The sequence below is a fragment of the Lethenteron reissneri genome, chromosome 27 (assembly GCF_015708825.2).
Source record: "Lethenteron reissneri isolate LAM-NWPU_2019-01 chromosome 27, ASM1570882v1, whole genome shotgun sequence".
Lineage (NCBI taxonomy): Eukaryota > Metazoa > Chordata > Hyperoartia > Petromyzontiformes > Petromyzontidae > Lethenteron > Lethenteron reissneri.
The window spans coordinates 1,198,739-1,218,968 of NC_083805.1; the positions used below are offsets into that span (position 1 = coordinate 1,198,739).

Genomic DNA, 20,230 nt, shown 5'->3' on the forward strand with positions numbered 1-20,230 from the left:
GCAGCTGGAAATTAAGGCCTGGCCATGGGCGAATTAAATCGCTCGGCCCAAAAGGCACGCCCACAAAGCAGAATGCTACCTTCAGAGACCAACCCCAATCGACAAACTGCAAGCTTCATTAGGCGTGACCCCTCAATGCCAATTCCTGTTTTTTTTCCCCCATTCTTCACCATTGCCAATATCCATCAAGTTTGTCTTTTTACAAATTTATATTCTAATTACACTATTTAATAATTACACTTACAATCCATTTGCTTGCTAAGATAAATGCATGACAACACGGACACCCCCTCTCTGTATGAACCAACCCATTTCTTTCAGCCTCACCCCCCCATACGCACCATTCTCCCAAATCGACAAAGAGCTTGAAATGGTTCATCGAATTGTCAACTAAACCCCCAACCACACCCCCCGCCCCTCGCCTCCCACCCAACGGCACACGTGGCCAACAGACGCGAGACTTTTCGCGCCCGACTATATTTACGTTCAAATAAATTGAACCGATAAAAATCGGTGGAGCGATCGATAATTTCACTGAAAATCAGATGACACCGCAGCCTCGGGTGTGAACCCCCCCCCCTCCGCTCACCTCGTAGGAGACAAACTTGGTGGAGTCGATGAGGTTCATGTCCTCCCTGCGGGGCGGCATGTCGCGCGTCGCCAGCGCCAGGCAGCGCAGGGTGTCGCGGCCCGTGCCGTACTCGCGGATCGTCGCCAGGATCTTCTCCTTCATGCCGGCCGTCATGGGCAGCTTGGTGGTGCCCACGCGCACGTGCGAGCAGCGGTCGATCACTCCCTCGGGGGCGCCCTGACGCATGCGCCCCATTGCATCCAGTCAACAACCCTCGCCTTTTCCCTCCGATTCAATTTACACTATTGATTAGGCTTCATTATTTACGCGTCTATTTATTTATGCGCTTTACTAGGCATTGCGTTTATCGCGTGAACGCATAATGTAGGTGTAGAACAATGTAACTTGCAACCTTCATTGCCTACACTGCATGAGAAAAAAAATACACCACAGCCGAACGTTTTGGGATACAACTACAATGCGTGTTCCTTTGTAAACAGGCCAAAACATTTTTAAATTGCTTTTACGATGGTTAGATGGGTGCCTCCGTTAGGTCCAATTGGCAAACGAACACCACGGTCACTTCGTGACCAGCGCAACAATCACCTTCACAAACATCTTGTTGCCAACGGAGGAGCGCGAGGGCTTGACGGGCGTGCAGTACACGGACATGGACTTGCGGTCGCGGGAGAACTCCAGGGTGAATTCCTTCTTCATCAGTTGCTTGATCACCTGCAGTGGCAGCGTGGGCAGACAGGGAAGGCCCAGGGGAGAGGGGGCTCAACCACTGCACTTGTACGGATGTACAACTTCTTTCGTGCCATACGTAGCCAAACGTGCTCATCGGAGGTGCGGAGGAAGGACAAACTAAACACAAGAAGCAGGTCTAAAGAAATACATTTTCAGCAGTGGTTCGTGTGCAGATCGTCAACTACCACTGGGGGCACAAAGCTCCGTAGCCTTCTGGTCCAGACGGAGATGTCCACCAATTATGCATTCCGATGGCAGGGATTACTTATTGCATAGGACAATCACGGTTGGCTTCCCCCTACAAAGTGGTACTCATTTTATCAACCCCAGGAGGAACGATGAGCCGAGTAAACTCCCAACCACGATTTTCTTCCGATTGAGAGCCGAGCCACTCGCTCTTCCACCAAGAAATGCAATTAAACAAATCCTCCCCCCCCTCAAGTGGACAACTTGGAGGTGCGTGAAGTATCAATAGGAGGGGGGAGGAGGAGCTATCCAAGGGTGGTGGTGGGGTCCGGAGGAGACGCTGCCACTCACATTGTTGCATGCGTTGGCCCTCTCCACCTTGGACAGGCCGACCAAGTGGGTGTCGAACACGTTCATCTTCTCCACCTGGCAGGTGAGGGCCGTCTCTGTGGCCTCACCCACCTTCTCGTACACCCCCTTCGCCTGCGGACGCACACAGACACACGTGACATCCCGCCCTTGTCTATCACCATTAAACGCTATTCGCAATTAATGAGTGGCATCAGGAGAGTGCGTGTTAATGCGTGGCATCAGGAGTGTGCGTGTTAATGTGTGGCATCAGGAGGGTGCGTGTTAATGCATGGTCCACCAAATGGTATTTTGAAATTCCCATTCACTCATCGGTAAAGAAAAGGCTACCCCCACCCCTGCAATAGAAAAACACCCAATCTGACATTTTAATAAAGTTGTGTTGCACAATTAAATGAAACGAGCAATCCATCTAATTGCGCTTAATTTGACCATGTTAACAGCATATCATTACGTGCCCAAATAACATCCTCCACGCCGTCCTCACCATCTAATAAACTGTGGAGAAACTCTGGAGTGGAGTCAATACCAGGTTCAATTAAATCGTGGCTCTTCACAAACAGAAGCTATTAATACCCTAGTTGTGTCAAGAATACACAATACATGGGGGGGGAAACATTAATTAAATCATTCATTCAACATCGATGCTTTCGGACCCCCGTACGCCTTGAGATGGCGTGCATGTGCGCGCTGCCAGAGGATGTGCGCACCTCGTTGAAGTCGAGCGAGGAGTCGTTGCAGAGCGCGCAGATTGTGGCCAGCTCTATCAGCCCGTCGTACTGTCCGCAGCGCACGAGCTTATCATTCTTATACCTGAAAAACCACCCGTTCGCCACCGTGGACATGAAAGCAAAACCGACCGTCAAAACGAAAACGTTGTGTACGCTTTTTTAAGACAAAGGTTCGATGCGAACAAATACCTAATCTCCGGTTCGGGCAATTTGCCCAACACTCATCGCAGAACCAAGCTTATTTATAAAAAAAGAAATCTATTTTTTAAAATTGGTCGCAAAAGCCTACGTTTTAAACAAAAAATGTATCTATATGAATATGTTTTAAAACACCGAGGAATTCTAAGCCGCCCGCAATCTCAACAACATGTTTTATTTGTAATAAATAAACACCCCGCCACTTCTGGGTTAGCCGGTGCGGTCCCAAAGAACATTGTGTATTTTATGGGTACACGTGTAAAATTGGCGATTGAAACATTGGCACGCTACAAGAATGCTATAACCGTCGATGAATGGAGGCTGACGTTATCTCAAACCACATCACGACAATAGAAAACAATTGCAGCCAGGTGGCCAAGTGGATTGAGTCAACTGTGGGTAGCCTGGATATGCCATGGCTACCCAATTAAACCTTGGCAGCCTGTGTTCACCAAGGAGACCTCTGTTAACCATGGTGGGCCAGGTCATCCGTGGCAAGGTCAGGTTAGCGGTGAGGAGTTGGGGCACCTACACTTCTCCCTCCGGTGCGTAGGTGGAGCCCGTGATGGTGAACTCGTTGAGGCTGCAGTTCTCGCCATCTGCCCGGTCGATGATGAACATCTGCAATGCAATGTTTACACACAAGGCCGGCGATGAGCGAGGCAGCTCGCGGACCTCTCATCACAAAACAAGACGGCACAGCCACAAATTGACATTTGTTGCAGTGTGACGTAAGGTTTTCATATTGCATTTTCAACCAATTACTTTAGTAGATATACAGAGTTTCATTTAAACGGTCGAAATGACTTACTAAAATGTATCAAATTTAAGTGGCCTTCTAGCACGGTTGGCTATGTATGCGACAGAAGATCAACATACATACGTTAAAGACTTCACACTTCCAAAAATTAAATCATTTCTCCTGAACAGCATTGGTGTGCTCTGTATATAGTGTGTATATACTGTACATGTACAGTGTGTATAAACAGCGTGTATAAACAGTGTTGACAGCTGTCCGTAATTTGATTAAACAAAACACAGCCTGCATCTCCCTTTCCCACTCTTCTTCTTCTTTAGTGCTGCCTAACGGCGTGTGCGACTTCACGATGATATTGGTCCCAGTCTAGCACGGCGTGTAGAGTTTGTGCTGTTGTTAATTGTAGCCATGTTTTGATGTTACTGAGCCATGTCGTTTTTGGCCGTCCTGGTCGTTTTTTCCCTTCGATTTTTCCTTCCAGGATTTGCTTTAATAGCTGGTATTTGTGGTCGTTTCGGGCAATGTGGCCTAGGTAGTAACACTTCCTGCTAATGATGGTCTTCAGCAGTTGCCTGTCAGTGCCCATATCTTGCACAACTTGTGTATTGGTGGTTTTTCCCACTCACTGCATCTTAAATCTACTCGATATCTGTGAAAAAGAGCTTCATGGGGCAATCGGATTTCTCCAGAACAAATCAAGATTCTCATGAAATGTATGCATGTCTAACCTATGCAAGTGTAATGACAGGGTGCCACCTGTCGGCCTGACGGGGTAATCGCGGTAATGGGTATATTACGTAACGGCTAATTATGAGGGGGGCGTATCTGGGGTAAAGGTGAAAGGCGGAGTCAGTCGAAGCTCCGGGAACCTGCATGAAGGTTCTGGAAGGGGACGTGGCCGGAGGCCGGGCTTGGCTGCGCTGGGGGGTATATAAGGGGGACCAAACCAGAGGTTCGGTGCTGTTGCGGGTCCTGGCTGCGTCGCTGCTCGCCGTCATCGCTCTTAGTCGTCCGACCACGTGGCCGATCTTCTGCAAGGCTCTCATCGTCGCCATCGCTGCGCTAGTCGGACGCCGACGATGGGGTTGCGTGATAGGGTCGTCTACGTGTAGCTGCGTTACATAAATGTATCGCCCAGTGTGTTTCTAATAAATAAGCCTTCTACACAACGTGTCTCGGAAGCCGCTCACTACACATGTTTATCTGGGTCAGGAATCCAAATCATACCTTTGGGATAATATCAGCGCGATAACTACTGCGCCACCACTCATCAACACACGACGACAATACGAGAACAACAATCGCAATCCTCCATTCACCGGCGGCGGCAACGTCACCGCAGCCGGTGGCCCGTTCGCAATTCGCTCACCCTGCACACGCTCATCTGGTTGGTGGTGAGTGTGCCCGTCTTGTCGGAGCAGATGACCGAGGTGCAGCCGAGCGTCTCCACGGAGGGCAGGCTGCGCACGATGGCGTTCTTCTTAGCCATGCGGCGCGTGCCCAGCGCCAGGCAGGTGGTGATGACGGCCGGGAGGCCCTCGGGGATGGCGGCCACAGCCAGCGCCACGGCAATCTTGAAGTAATAGATGGCGCCGCGCATCCACGAGCCGCCGTGTACGGGGTCGTTGAAGTGGCCGATGTTGATGATCCACACGGCGATGCAGATCAGCGAGATGACCTGCGGAAGCATGGAGCGGCACGGAGCGACGTGTCGGATAATTTCCACTGCTGTGTGTGTAGCTGGGCCCGATTGGCTCATTAACAGACTAAAATAAAAAAAATCTGCTTCATTTTCCTTGGCACCAGTTACTCCGGGCCCTCCCCCGCCCCACCCTTTTAAAAGAGCAGCTGCCTCCTGAAGGTGGGAAACCCACCAAGAAGCCACCCACGGTGCGACGCGGCAGTTGATGCCTAAAACATCACAAAGGCCTCCCCCATCACCTCCCGTCAAGCGGCACACGTGGGAAAAGGTGACTTTTTTTTACGTGTTCGTGTCATCTTGTTGAGTAATCAAACCAATAATCGATAATCAATTACTAAAATAATCGGATAGCCCAGCTCTACACCGCTGCTGTTAAACGAGAGATGACCAGCACTTGAAAAGGCATGATAACATGTATGCAATCGTTCCAAAAAGATAACCTTCACAAATAAAATACCCAAAACTGCCGGGCTGTTCAAACTCGTTACATTTTTGTTAAGGGCGTGCCCGCTTGAGCCGTGTAAGCGGTGGCTTGTACGCGTGAGCGTTCAGCACTTTGCTGCTGTACGGGAAGTGTGCACGTTGGCGCGATGTTGGTAGTTATCCACGCTGGCGGGGTTAGGGCGGTTTTGCATGTGCCTCTTGAGCACAGGGTGTGAGCTAATCGTCAGGTGCGTGGGCGGTGTACGCATCTGTGCATCGCGCATTCGTACCGTATGGATCGTGCGCGAACGCTCCTGTGGTTAGAACAAAGTACACGTGTGTGCGAGCGTGAAGAGGTTCGCACACTCGCGAGCGTGGTGCACGCGTGCGGCACCTTGGACAGCTGCTCCCCAAACTCGTCAAGCTTTTGCTGGAGGGGCGTCTTGTCCTGTTCAGTTGCGGCCATCTCGTCACGGATCTTGCCGATCTCCGTGTTCACGCCGGTCGCCACCACCACGCCCACCGCCCTGCCCGCCGCGATGTTCGTTCCCTACATAAGACAAAGAGTGCGCGTTTTTTTATTTAACCCGTTGCCAAAAACGCCGGTTACCAGAGCAAGCGGGAGAAATCACTTACAGCGCTTTGTGAATCCACTGACAGACGAAAGTCTCCCAATGCCATGTTAGTCATGGGACTAGTTTGTCCATACTAAAACACGTGTGGTCAGGGCAAGGTTAGAGATGAAAGGCCAATCAATCCTGTTCACCGATCGATGGCCAGGAGTGTGCTAATTACTGTGCCACTGCTCCACCCCAGCATTAACATCCAAAAGCATCGGTTATGATCTAGCCGCTGCTGGATAAAAGGATGAACGCCTCTCCACGCCATCACTATCCCTCGTAGTTAGACAAGTTGTCAACAGTACATATTCCCCACTATCACATGGATCCGAGGACTGAACGCTGACCAAAAAAATGTAAGAGTGCAGAAAGAGGAAGGGTGAGGTGCGTGTCTGGAGTTCCACACACACACACAAGAAGATAAATACACGGATCGGATCTCAATAATATGGGACATCATATTGACCGATGACACAAAGGCCCCAAGTAGTTCTCATAAAAATAAATATTTAGAGACTTGCATTTCTTGTTTAATCATCCATGGTAGAGGATGCACTGACGACAAGGTGATTAGAATTAATGTCATGGAAAAACCAAACATTGGCACGCAACAGTCACATCAGAAACACCGCAGCAGAGGAAATGAGAAGGGGAAAGCACAGGGACACGATGATAATAATAATAAAGTGTGCTTCTTGTGTTATTCTGTTTGCTCTACGGATCACAGCGATGACGACGGGCGTGCTGGATAACGAGGTCACCCGCTCACGCAGCACGACGATGGCAGGTGGGGATCAGGTTCCCCCCCACCTCACTGTATTCTTGAGCAACACTGCAGCTCCACCTGCCCGCCTAACGAGTTGCCAGGGTGATACAAAAAAAAAACTATCTTTAGATATAGTTCAATGGAAATGTAGAATGTTTTTTACCAAGATGAAATGTGCAACCCTTGTTCAATACACTGCTATACAAAAGGCCTACCCCCACCCCACTTCCCCCACTCTCCCGACCACCCGCCCCCCCCCACACCGTGTAGATCACAAGCGTTGTTTGACCATACTTCACCACCTGGTAATGAATGAAGCAAACGAATGAATGACCCATTTTCCATCGCGGGGGCACTGTTGACCAAAGCGGAGAAGTCTGACTTACAGAGAAAAGCATGTTCTTCTTGTCCTGGTTGACCGCTCTGGGGTCTGGCACGGGGTCCGTGTGCTTGATCACCGACACAGACTCGCCTGTGAACAGAGGCCGGGTGAACGCACAGACAGGTAAGCTCACCGAATGTTCCCGACCTGGTCAGATCTTAGAATACGAGCAGGTTTCCTCATCCTGGTTAGTGCCGAGATCAGTGAACACCAGGGTTTTCCAAACGCCATAGGGCTGTGAATTAGCTAAGATATGGCAATGGGTTTTTGCATCGACCTGTGTGGAGCTTTTCGTGTAACCACCCTCACGTTGCAAATTTAGTGGTGTGTGTCTGGCAAATTAAGCGAAACACCCGTTAAAGCAGTGTTCCTCATTTTATGGATTTTCTTTACCGAGTTAGCTAATACCCCCATCGGTTTGATTTGCCAGAAAGCAATGTCAGCCATGAAACGGAGCGATTATCCAGAACGCCTTCCGACAGGATCTACAATTAGAGAAGAACACTCAAAGAAACTGAAACCTTGCCTGGAATACCAGAAGCAGTTGTTACCGCCGACAACCGAGCAGAAATCTGTAGTTACCGAAGCCTCTTTTTGAGAAACACAAGGAGGCCGAGGGTGACACGGAAATTGTAAAGGAATGCTCCATTGAATCTGCTAACATTCTTTTCACTAAAATTCCAAACAAAAGGACAAAGTACTGGAAGAGATCAGTCTCTTGCAACCATCAGACATAACAGCTGCAAGGCAATGCGAAAATCATGGTACGGATGTTACCGAAGCTCCAATGTATGAGGGGACAGCTATAGCCCGACAACAACAATCACAGGTTTCTGATGTGGTGGCCCTCCACAATATTTTACCGGGGAACTCTGCCTTGCTTAATGGACTCGGTCAAACATCCCAATGTAGCAGGACCTTCCTGAATTACCCCGAGACTCGCCAAGGCTTTTGTGGGTAAATAGCTGGCATTATTGTACTTGGTATACGAGATGCATGGCCCATTCATTCACCGTAACTGGACACCACCAGAGCGTTAAGAGCTGCTCCCGAGTGCTGCCTGCAGCATTAGGGATGAGCACTTCAATTACAGAGAAGCAAGAAGCAAAAGGGATAAAAAATTTAAACATTATTTTAGAAGTGATTGCCATGTACACGACATTTTTTAAGTTCTCATTTGCATGCCCTACATTTAAAAAGGAACCTTGCCGAATTAGGTTTTAAAATCGGATGATTTCAATTCACTCTCATCTTACTCGACTTACTGGGCAAACGAGTGTCAATTTGATACCATAAACACTGTAGTCCCATTTCCTCAAGATGTAAATCATGTCGCCGGTGTTAATAATAGCTCGCTGAACAAAACGTTCGCTTGCCAGGTCGCATCGTTAGCGATGCCAACTAAGTGACAGAGCCGCCACTGTGCCCGTACGCACACCCAGCACGCCGCGTGAGCGAGTGTGCGGGCCTCGTGCCGATGGGCACATGGCAAAGGGCCCCGCAAAGCCACGCGAGCATGGCAGCGCCGTTCCTCGCGCGGCAAGCTGTAGACGTCTCGTGTCGCCATCTCGCAGCGCCGGATGACACAAACCCCAAGCTACCCCCTTGCCGAAAAGCACCGCCGCCTACTTGAACGAACCCAAACTTGGTCATGGAAACGGGGAAAAAAAAACGTACGCTAAAAACGGTTCTTAAACTCACTCGCCAGCAGCGCCTCCAGATCGCATCCACAATACAACCGTGCTTTTTAACGGTCCATTAAGTAAATCTTTTCCAAGGAAACGTTCGGTCGGTTTTCAGCTGCGCAACAGGGTTGCACTGGTGTCCGCTTCCCTTTTTCTCCGCGCAATCACAAACATTATCTTCTTCCTTATGAAACAACCACCCCAACCCCGCCCCCCCTCCACCATTCACCGGTGAGGATGGACTGGTCGACCCTCAGGGTGGTGGACTTGATGGACGTGAGCCTGATGTCGGCTGGCACTTTATCTCCCACTGCAAGACAAGGGAGAAAACGCAGGACGACAGATGCACACATTATCATCAGGATCACCGCGCACCGGGTAAATTATCAGGCACGTGCGCAGCTAATGGGTGCACATGGCCACGAGCGGACATGTCGACTCTTTAAGCTTTAAACGCTGCCTTTTTTTAAACAATCGGTCACAGGTCCCCGAGAGACCTCGAAGGCAGCGTGGGGAGAAGCGTGGCAGCAGGGTCGTGCGTCAGAGGGCCGACGGGGGAGGGTGCCCCCTAAAATCCGTGCCACCAAATAAGGACAAGCTATGAGCGCTGGGACCCAAGGCTGGCAAGGGGGGACGTGGACACGCACGACCGTAGAAGCCTGCCAAACAGCTGGTCTCCACGGCTCAATCAGTAGCGGTGGGGAACTTCGTCGACTCGAGCCAATAACGGAGCGCGAGCTTCACGGAGCGGCCACGCGCGGGGGTCAAGGCAAACGCCCGCCGCGTCACGTCAACCCGGTGCGAGAAACACAATCCCCTTTTTTCCGAACCGCCGGTCCGTAAATTTACAGCGTACCACGAAGAGCGCCCGTAAAACACGCTCACGGAGTTTGGACTGTTTACAAGTCCTTCTGAGAATGTTTTTCAAGAAATGCCTTTGTTTATCAGCAACATTAATACCGGGGCCAAGAGATACGATCATGTTTGAACGAAGTGAACGACTTCAGCCAGCTCCAGGCAAGCAAGGCTATTTGAAGTTCCTCGACCCGAGAAAGGCCCGGCCATGTGGCCGGGAGGCGCCATGCACACCACTGGTTGCATTCAGATTTGATTACGACCAAAGTTGCCATGCGGGACATGCGGCCATGATAACGGCGTTCTAAAGGAGGGACCGGGGAGTGGGGGTAGGTGATAGAGGACTGACAAAACCAAACACTCACCGGGTAATTATAACTCTGCTGTGATTCTCAGACGATGCAATCACCATGGCGCTAATTCAGTACACTTTATCCCAACGACCAATGTTATTTCGAAATGCAATGCCACGTTGGGAACACAGTGCCTCACTTATTAAAGCGGAGAATTCCCACTATTCCCACCCTCCCCCACCACAGGAGGGAACATCGCGTCCGCGGGCCCCGGCGGCGCAAGGAAGGGGCCGCAGGCAGCGCTCGGCTGGTGCGCTGGGGGCCTCGTGTTCACATGCCGTGCGCGCGCGTCCCCCACTCGGGCACCCCCAAAAAAAAAGATCGCCGGCCCAAGGTCACTTTGATGGTATTGCACGAAGCGCCGACAATGGGCAAACCTACATCACCACACCACCAAGCTCCTTACCCAGGCTTCAGAGTGTAAAAAAATTTAAGTAATTATTTTATAATAGGAAATTGAAAGAGATCGGTTTGTTAAATATGAAAGAAAAACGCAAGAGGGACACCAAGGCCCCCCCCCTCCCCCCCTTGTGCCCCGCGACCACCGAACGCGAGCGAGGTCGTAAATCACGCAGTTGCATCCCGACCAATATCCAAAAGCGTTATTTGGGAAAGCACTTGGTGGCCGATGTAATGTTTAGACAGCAATTGCAGTAATATAACACCGCATTAACATTCACCATTGTCAATCGATATCCATATACACCCACACACAAATCCGCCGGTGCGCATCCTCATTACGCAGGTTTACTTTTTTACGAGGGGCTTACGTTTATGACGGGTTATGAGAGTTCTTACCGAGCACAGGGTTAGCCTGCGGCTGTATGTAGGAGGGGGGGGGGCACTGGCAAGTGCGATAACGCGTTCCTAAACCACTGTTCTAACACGGTTTCACTAGGGCTGTCAAGCTCTTTTTAAGTGTCCCCAGTCACGCCGGGCAAAGTCCTAACAGCTTGCGCCAAAACAAATGGCACGGCTATCACTACTCCCCTCCCCCTCGCCTGCCACTCATCCCCATTGCAATTGCAATCCGGTCCCCCGGGGGGGCAAAGTGACAAGAGACAATTGCCAGAGAGAACCGTTACCATTCTCTGGCCTCGCCACGGCATTTTAGAAGCGAGGCTGCCAGGCAAGCAAGACAGGAACATGTGCTTGTGTACGTGCGTGCGCGAGAGTATGCAAGAGTGTCAATTTGGGGGGGGGGGCGAATTGCAGGGCGGGAACGCAATCAGCAGAGTGCTCTCACGCCTGCCGTCCATCTTCCCTACATGGCCAGCTATCTCGCGGGCCGTGCACTCTTCATCCAGCGTAGGGACCCCGCCGCGGGACACGCGCCGTCGCCGCGCCCGTACGCACACCTAGCCGCCAGCAGCGCCGAGAGGAAGCATTCTCCGTTGAAGGCAGTCGGGCCACAATACAATCTAGATATTATAATGCATTGTGGGCAAGACTGCAGTGCAGCAAAAATCTGTCGTTCTGCTGTAATGCAATTCCCCAACGTCTAAGCACCACACCGCCATCCTGCGCTGCCCGGTGAAGTAGAGTCAAAAACCTTCATGATCTACATATATAGTGGGGAGGCCATCACATTGCTGAGGGCTGTACATGTGCAATACTTTAATGTAATTTGCATCTGCATGGCAAAAATATGCTGTTTAACGGACACTAACAAATGATAAATTTTTGCATGCCGAGAAAGGGACCATTGCCATGATATATATTTTTTCTTTGAAGGCAAAACATATAACATTGTTATGGCATATTGATCAGTGTTATTTGATCAGTGTTATTAATCAGTGTAATTTTTGTTGTTTTTAATATGCGCTTGTGCTCACGTCTTGAGCAAATAATTTGCATAGTAAGCGTAGAGTAACATTTAAAAAAATCCTCATCGACAGTTTCCCAACACTAGTATTGAATGTCATTCGATTTGGCACACAAAAACCAATGCAACCGTCCTCATCGTGCGTGCAAGACTCGACTGTATTTCCAGCATGAGAGAGCTATATGGGCTTTAAATATTAGAATTGCATAAAAGGCAGCTTGCCAAATACGTTGAGAGAATCTTTCACGTGTAATATGATGGAGAAGAAATGGTCATGTGGCCTTACAACGGCAATTATTCTTACATTTTAAAAATGACATTGAAATGCTCGAGTATGCGCCCTTAGGTGTCCAAAGGAATGACAAGGCCACTAATGAAACGTTAAAGCACACACGTATTAAGTGACGATTGTTTATAAATAATCAAGCACTCGTGTTCATTTGGTTATCATCATTAGAGCTTAAGACCCTACAAAGCCTCAATAGGAGCCGATTAATAACTTACACAATCACATGGGACTCATAATAAAGGCTTGTTTACACTTTATACACACGCACTCCCCTATGTGCACACACAAGCACTTCCAAACACAAACACACACAGACACACGCACCAGGAACCCAACCTCGGGTTATTTTTACGAATGGCAGGAGCAGGTGGGCTGCAGGCACTCGACACTTTCACAAGCCGCAGGAATCAATCGGCTCTCCTCCCGCCACACGCCTGCCAGGGGTGGCCAACTTTCCACGGCTTGGGGAGACCGGTGGGGGGCGGTGGGGGTGTCATCTCCTCCTTAATCCCCAAAGAGCGACAGCTATGTTGCAGTTTACTTTTAAAAAAAGCCGACGTCTCCTCGAGTCGTAAATCCTCATCTATACTCGGGTGCTGCGCAGAGATGCGCCCGATCTAACGCCAGAATACCAACCAGCAGCGCAAAAACAAATACAGCACGGGCTGGATTTACAGCTGGCCATGCATAACGGCCCGGCGCAGCACCTGCTGTACTTGAACTCCGATACAATACAAATGTTTGCCACCACGTGTCCCATTCGTCCTTTTTTACCCTTAACACTGCAGCTCCTGCAGCGCGTTGGTCAATCTCGACAACGGCAATCGTGTAATGTTACAAGTGGTTGAGGGCTGCCAACAAGCTTTGGTTTTTTTGTTCTGCCTCGAATCATTGTGGGCGTGACACGGGTTTGCATTTGTAACACAACTAAAGGGTGGGGGGGGCTTCATCCAGCAGTGGATTGACAAGCGAGTGAAAAATCACCATTATTAAAATTCAACTGCATCGGACTGCGAACAAAACATTGGGTGGGGTGGGGGGGAATGCATCCAGCGACAATCCGACAGACAGGCAGCAAAGTCGGTCGTAGGGAGGCGGTGCAGCAGCATCTCCCCGTTGTGAATTTTCCCCCATACCGATTTTTCACCGCCTGCATCTAAAAATGTTCAATCGCCCCGGTTGAAAATGCGTGCGCGCATTTACGGCGGCGCACAACAGCGACGAAGCTGCCGCTTGCAACGGCTGGTAATGCAGGGTGATCAATAGCATCGATTAAACACTCGATCCCGGTCCACAGATGCACTGCAAGAAAATTGAAAGAGCTCCCCTCCCCGCTCTGCATGCAAAAGCTATCAGTCACGTCAGCAGACTACTCACACCCACTCCTCGCTTGAACCCAGGAGAGTACGAGCGAACACGAGGGGCGTGATTAATGCTCATGTCAGGAGAATATTTATTTTGTAGCAAGGATTTCAAATCTCCTTGACAGAAGGGGGTCACACTTTTTCACGCATTACAGGCTTTCCCCAATATTGGCACCAAATTAAAACGCTCACACCTTCGCGAGGCACAGCTCCCAGTAGATTGCAATGCTTCAACTTGGTTCCGGTAGCAAAAGCTCCGAGCGGATTAAAGACATTTCCCCTTGCTCCGCAGCCCCCCCCCACCACCCGCGAGAACCCGTCCACTAACGTCTCGAGTGCCGTGCATCTGCGTTGCCATGCGTCATACTCAGCGTTGTGACCACGCGTCCGTTCCGGGGGGGTGGGGGGGGGGGAGGAAAAATAAAATCTGCAAACATTGCCGTGGAAGCACGGTGGTGCACACGTGTGATCCAACAATTGGAGGCAAGGGTTGGTGGATCGCGTGTAGATTTTTTAACTCGCAAACCTGTTAGAATGTAGGTACTACAGTAACTGGGTTCGTAAACCCATCTGCGAGTGCTAGAGTAGAAACCCATTGTAGGCCTGGATTTGCTTTGGGAACTCCAGTTTCCTTTCACACACAAAGCACTCCTAAACAAGGAAATGGCCAAACATCCCAATGTAGGACCCCCTCCTGAAAAAAAGCCTTCAGAACTTTTCTGGATAAATAAATGCCACGGGATAGCAGACCACGTTTCCCGCACCGCACGCTCGACGCAAGGTTACAGAACGTGCAGACAGACGCACACGCGACCCATCTGCCACCCGCCCCACCCCCACATTTTGCAGTTGCCACCACGTGTGACTACCCACCTGCCACCTCGACAATGTCTCCGGGCACGATCTCGCGGGCCTTGATCCTCTGCACGGACGTCCTGTCCTGCCGGTACACCTTGCCCATCTCCGGCTCGTACTCCTTGAGCGCTTCGATCGCATTTTCCGCATTTCTCTCCTGTGGACGTTACACACGGGCAACAATCACCAGCGACATCTGTGAGGTAATCTGTCGTCAATTACACAGATGTACTTATTATAGCAGAGCGTACTGCGTCAGCATATTTCGGAATTCTGAGTTCTCACTAGGCCATTGTAACTCGGAGAGCGCCAAATTACTATTCTAAAAATAAGCAGCCGGCCGCCGGGTTATAATTACCTGGCGCCAACTACTCCTGCACGCCATGTGTGCGCCGCAGCAGCACAGGCATCGCGACGTCGACAAACCGACGCCTAAAGCACACACGGCGAGATCAATATTTGCCCTCGTGCAAGAGGACGTAAGATAGTTGCCGCATCAGTACCGGCTCTTTTTGTACTCCAGGGGCCCAAGACCGGGAGCAGCACACGGCCGTACGTTTGATTGGGCTCCAACGGCAGGAACGCCACGAGGTACGCACACAGAGCGCTGCTGGCAAAGAAAAGGCCAGCCGGGCTTTCATAACTTTTGGCAGGAGACTGCGCGTGGAACTGAATAATTCCGTAAATGAAAAACCAATAACAAGCTGGGCAGCGCATCAGTGGGAGGGGGCTTATAAATGCTCCGCATCAGCACAGCGCCGACAGTAGGGTGGGCGTTCGACTGTCGCACAGTATGATGCTGCTCAGTGATGGGCATTAATGGCTTTCAAAGGCCACAAGCAGCACACATTTCATCGTATATTTAGAGGCGCACGAAAAAGATTGCTTCCTCGTGAGCGACCAACTTTTAAGCTAAATATTGCCAAGACTACAGCGACCCATTGAAAACCACGCAAACAATACGAGTCAAGGTACATGTTTACACAGTTCATGTACATTAAACACGAGGATGGTTATTTTTCCGAGCAATTTCCCACGCGAAACGAGCTAAGCCGAGGCGCCCCGCTTCCCTACACGGACTAAGACACTACAGATGAGCTTCTTGCACGACTATTATTTTTGGCCCCTTTTCCGCAATTCTAAAAGAGCGCAACCACCCCAGCGCGTACGCTAAACAACAATAATTGCTACCCCCTGCCGTTTCCGAGGAAACGGCTGCCCTGCCCTGCCAAGCACGAAGGCCTGTCGCCCTCTACTTGCCGCATCATTGACACGAGCCAGGAATGTCAAAAGGCTTCAGAGCTCCTACACCCTGGTTGTTGTTGTGGCACCACCGGACCAGCGCGAAGCCACGCTTGCAACGAGGCTGCAGGTTGCCACCAACAGACGCAAAATGTTTTTTTGACACGCTCCAACTAAGGTTGAATGCGTTAACTTGTTCACTTCTTTCCCGTCTGTCCGTCCGCCTAGAATGCGTGGTTAACAATAACTCTCGTAAAGATGATCCAATATCAACATTTCCGTCAAAGGATTGCTCCAAAACGTTTCAATAATAATGAACAAGTCTTTTCGGCCAAGGCGACGACCTCACGCATCACGCCCGCGCCACGCCCTCGCTCCCTATGTCATCACGCGCAACGGCGCTTCGGGACGTCACGTGCCGTGCAGCATCAATCTCATTGGTGGAACAGAAGGTAACAGTATTAATCGCTAACGGAATACTTGCGAGGGCAAAACGCACGTTGGACAGCATGGTGCGATATTTTTTGTGTTGTTTTACAGCTGCCGATGGCCGTGCATCAGAGCCCGGCTTAAACGTCCGCTGCCGTGCCGGACCGTCCGCACAGTAGCTTCACGGAGCGGTGCCGTGCCAAGCCTGCTCCACTGGTGCCGCTCCCATACTGAATTAACCCCCGTAAGATAAACACTCGCGTGCCCTGCGGAAAGGACGTATATTTAGGCTCGCAACATTTTTCCATGACATTGTACGAGGAGCCGCAAAGCAAAAAAAATGCACAAGTTGGAGCCAAGTTCGCGTGTACTCGTGTTGGCCGGCGGAGGTCATGCACAGGGGCAGCGGCGTTACGTAAACCGGAGCCGTCGGCGCGAGTTCGTCGTGTTCCGACGAGGAGAGACGAGTACCTGCCAGACTCCGACGACGGCGTTGGCGATGAGGATGAGGAGAATGACGAAGGGCTCGACGAAAGCCGTGATGGTTTCCTCGCCTTCTTCGAACCACGCGAGCACCTAAAGCGACCGACGCCACAGCGATCATCACGCATCCGTGCGCAGGAGGACAACGCAACAGCACGATGCGGATTTATAGAGTCTAAAATGTTACCACATCGCTGCACAGAGACAGCACGCAGGGTGTTTATACATGGCAGTCAGTTATAGGCAGGGGCAGAAACAGGCCTGAAAGTGTGTACTACGAACTGTGGTGGCAAGTCTATGCCACGAATGGCTGCGGAAAGGGAGTTCACAGGATCAACCCAAATCATGCATGACACAGTAGGCCTTTAAAACTTCACTCCTCCAGCAGATTAACATTTTCCTAACACAGGGTCACAATTCTATTAAAGAATCGATCATTTTTAGTCTCAACTTTACACCGTGAGAAAAAAAAAAACAATATAAGCCGTCGCTTCTCAATGCAGCTAGGTCCCAAATTGTCGAGTTTTGTTCGAATCTTTTAGCCTAACCGTAGTAAAAATAAAATCATTTGCGTGATTTTGCCTCGATTGTCAACACTCGACACGCACGTTTCAACGCACGCACCGTGCGAGCGACGCTATATTTTGCTTGGTTAACCCACGCGTCATTACACGCCCGGAACGAAATGCGAGACCCCTCACGGTCGGGTATTGTGAGATACGTGCAGTGTACACACAAATACATGCAAATACAAACTCCCCTTCATGCATGAGACAGTACTCGCACGTGGAATAATATTGCGCGTGTGGAGTTGATAAAGTATTGTGAAACCAAGTTTTCAATAAGGGGCTTGATTATTTGGTCAGTGTGAATGCAAGTGTTTTAGCATTAATTATCTTGAATTAAACATTCACACATTCTTGACCTCATAATAAACTCATTTCTCAACCATAACACAGTATTTCTGTTGGAACAATTAACATCTGCGTTTGCTCACGTTCTTCTGGACGGTTTGATTAGTAATTGTTTATGGCTGTGCATCTCTGCTGTAATTACTTTTAATCCAGTTTTTCCCAGACAGAGACATTTAGCCTCAACGGACTCTCACGAGGTTGTACATGAAGCACACGAGCGCTCGCACGTAAAACAGCTGTAAGGGAAGCTCATTCCAGACACTGAGAAGCAGATGAGATAGGATTTTTGTACTCTTATTGTGAAAACACACGAAACAGAAATGTAATACAACGCTAGCTTAGTGGATCCTTTTTTTTGTTTGGCACGAGATAAAAAATGGGGTTGAGGATTACTGTATACATATGTAATCCACATATTTCATTATTTCAACTTGTTACGTAATTATTGTTTATGTAAGCATACGATGCAACTTTTTCTGCTTGGCCTTGGCATGTCTTGCGCAAAAGGGAAGTTAGCCCTCCCCCGCCACAAGAACCAACACCCGCACCACCCACAAGAATCAAGTTAATAAGTACGTTTGCAACTTTCACTCATTGTACACAGTAACTAGCTGGGCTTCTGATCACTTTACACGTGAAAAGGACTTGTCGGTCCACAGTACAAAAGCACAAGCTGCCAGCATCCTGGAGCAACTTCATTCCCCCTGCACACCCACCCTGCCAACCATGCACATTAATCCCCCAAAACAAACAGCTGTTGTTTCTGGGCAGCACCTAACAGCCCCCCCCCCCTTCACGCATCACCTCTTGCCCGTCCCACACATCACCCTCCTTCAGTAAGCGACAGCTGCAGGCCAGGGTGACCGAGCGGGCTGGCAAGTGCTGCCATGCCTCCATTTCCCATGTGTCCTCCCCGCGTCAAGTGTGGCACGAGCGGCATGGACACCCGAGCCCACAGTTTGTACAACGCTTGGACGTCTACATAAGCAGGGATCAACGGGCTCGACCCGGGCAATCGCACATTACCCCCGGCGCGCATCTGTCTATCTCTGCCCATCCGCTGCTCAAACCATATCGAGAGACAGCAGCCAGGCGGCGCGTCATTGCCTGTCCTTTGTGTCCGCGCGCCCCGTGAGAAAGGATAACGCACGACTGTACATGCTGCACTGTGCCTGTGTCATGGATATGAACGACCGCAGAGAAGCAGCCAATGATTTTTGCCGTGAATGCGCAGAAGGACTGGGCCATTTAGTCTTGCCGCTCACGAGCGTACACTCGTACGCCACCTACGCACATTCATCTATAAATAGCGTAGACTCGATGTACGTTTGCAATTTTGAATGGTTCGGCAGAAAGGAATTACTGTTGAAAACGACAAGTAGTAAAAAAATATATAACATCACCACTTTAAGAGGGTTCATGAACGTCACCAGCGCGCTTTTTCCAAAACAACGACACGGGAACAGCAGGCAGTGGTCGCCTTTTAAACTCCAGATCAATACCTTTGGGCAGCAACACTTGCCACGGAGAGTCTTTTAAAGCCCACCACTGTGGATCAAGGACAGTTATAAATATGTCTAGCTGTATGAAGGTCAATGTCCTAATATGGTTTGGAACTTTTAAGTGAGCGGAGGGTTGCAAGCCAAACGCCGCCACCAATTCTGCCAGAAGCACCACGGCACTCGCAGTCCCCCCGCTCGCTGCGGTTCAAAGTTCAGCGCATAAAAAAAGACAAAAGCGACGAACCTGGAACAGCAGCTGCTGAACGAGGGGGACGAGTGTGCAATTGACAGGTGGTTGCGTAACAATAACCACATCAAAAGCGCGACTCAAAATGGCAACCTTACATGCCTCTGGTGCGTCTTGCCAAGGACGTCCTCACAGTGAGTGCGAGGTGAGGGTAGACACGTGCCAAGCATCGCACACTCCGACCGTGCTGTTCTTAGATTGGCAAATAGCTCCACCCCCACACCTGGTCCTGTAGCATCACGGGCCGTACTTCAGGGTTGGACTAATCCCACCAACGCACTTTCGATAACCACCCACCCCGCCAGTGCCCAAAAATACTCACAAAGGAAATGCAGGCCGCCAGAAGCAGGATTCTGACCAGGAGGTCTTCAAACTGCTCCATCACGAGTTCCCAGAGGGACTTGCCTGTCAGGGCAAACCACCATCACAATCACATCAGCATGCGATTCCGCACGCGGGCACACCGCACGCGCACTTCGCTCAGCATCTCAAAAGAAAATGCAACTGCGGGCGATCGCGAGGGCGAGCGGCAGTACGTCTGCAGAGGTTCCCAATTCGTGCCCGGTGGTCACCCAGTTTAAAGCTGCGAGCGGCGTTAACCAGTCCGCTTCACAGTGAACATTCAAGATTGTGATGTTGTTAATAAAAAATAAGGCAATGTGCCACAGTGTCACGGTTAGAATTTGAATTACTCAAATTACTTAACTGAGTAAAACCAAAGAGCAACATTAC

The 20,230-nt window shown here is 50.2% G+C and overlaps 1 protein-coding gene across 2 annotated transcripts in view; it reads right to left on the bottom strand.

The window, feature by feature from the left end:
• LOC133348281 (sarcoplasmic/endoplasmic reticulum calcium ATPase 2) overlaps positions 1-20,230 on the bottom strand; it is a 38,632-nt gene that overhangs the window by 12,154 nt on the left and 6,248 nt on the right. For both annotated transcript variants that reach the window (XM_061561010.1, XM_061561011.1), the window contains exons 3-14: positions 19,821-19,903; positions 16,824-16,928; positions 14,700-14,838; positions 9,370-9,450; positions 7,460-7,545; positions 6,082-6,237; positions 4,932-5,240; positions 3,338-3,426; positions 2,587-2,689; positions 1,859-1,990; positions 1,178-1,303; positions 590-808 (exon numbers count right to left, since the gene is read on the bottom strand). In XM_061561010.1, the coding sequence (XP_061416994.1) occupies positions 590-808; positions 1,178-1,303; positions 1,859-1,990; positions 2,587-2,689; positions 3,338-3,426; positions 4,932-5,240; positions 6,082-6,237; positions 7,460-7,545; positions 9,370-9,450; positions 14,700-14,838; positions 16,824-16,928; positions 19,821-19,903 (1,628 nt within the window). The remainder of the gene's footprint in view (positions 1-589; positions 809-1,177; positions 1,304-1,858; positions 1,991-2,586; positions 2,690-3,337; positions 3,427-4,931; positions 5,241-6,081; positions 6,238-7,459; positions 7,546-9,369; positions 9,451-14,699; positions 14,839-16,823; positions 16,929-19,820; positions 19,904-20,230) is intronic.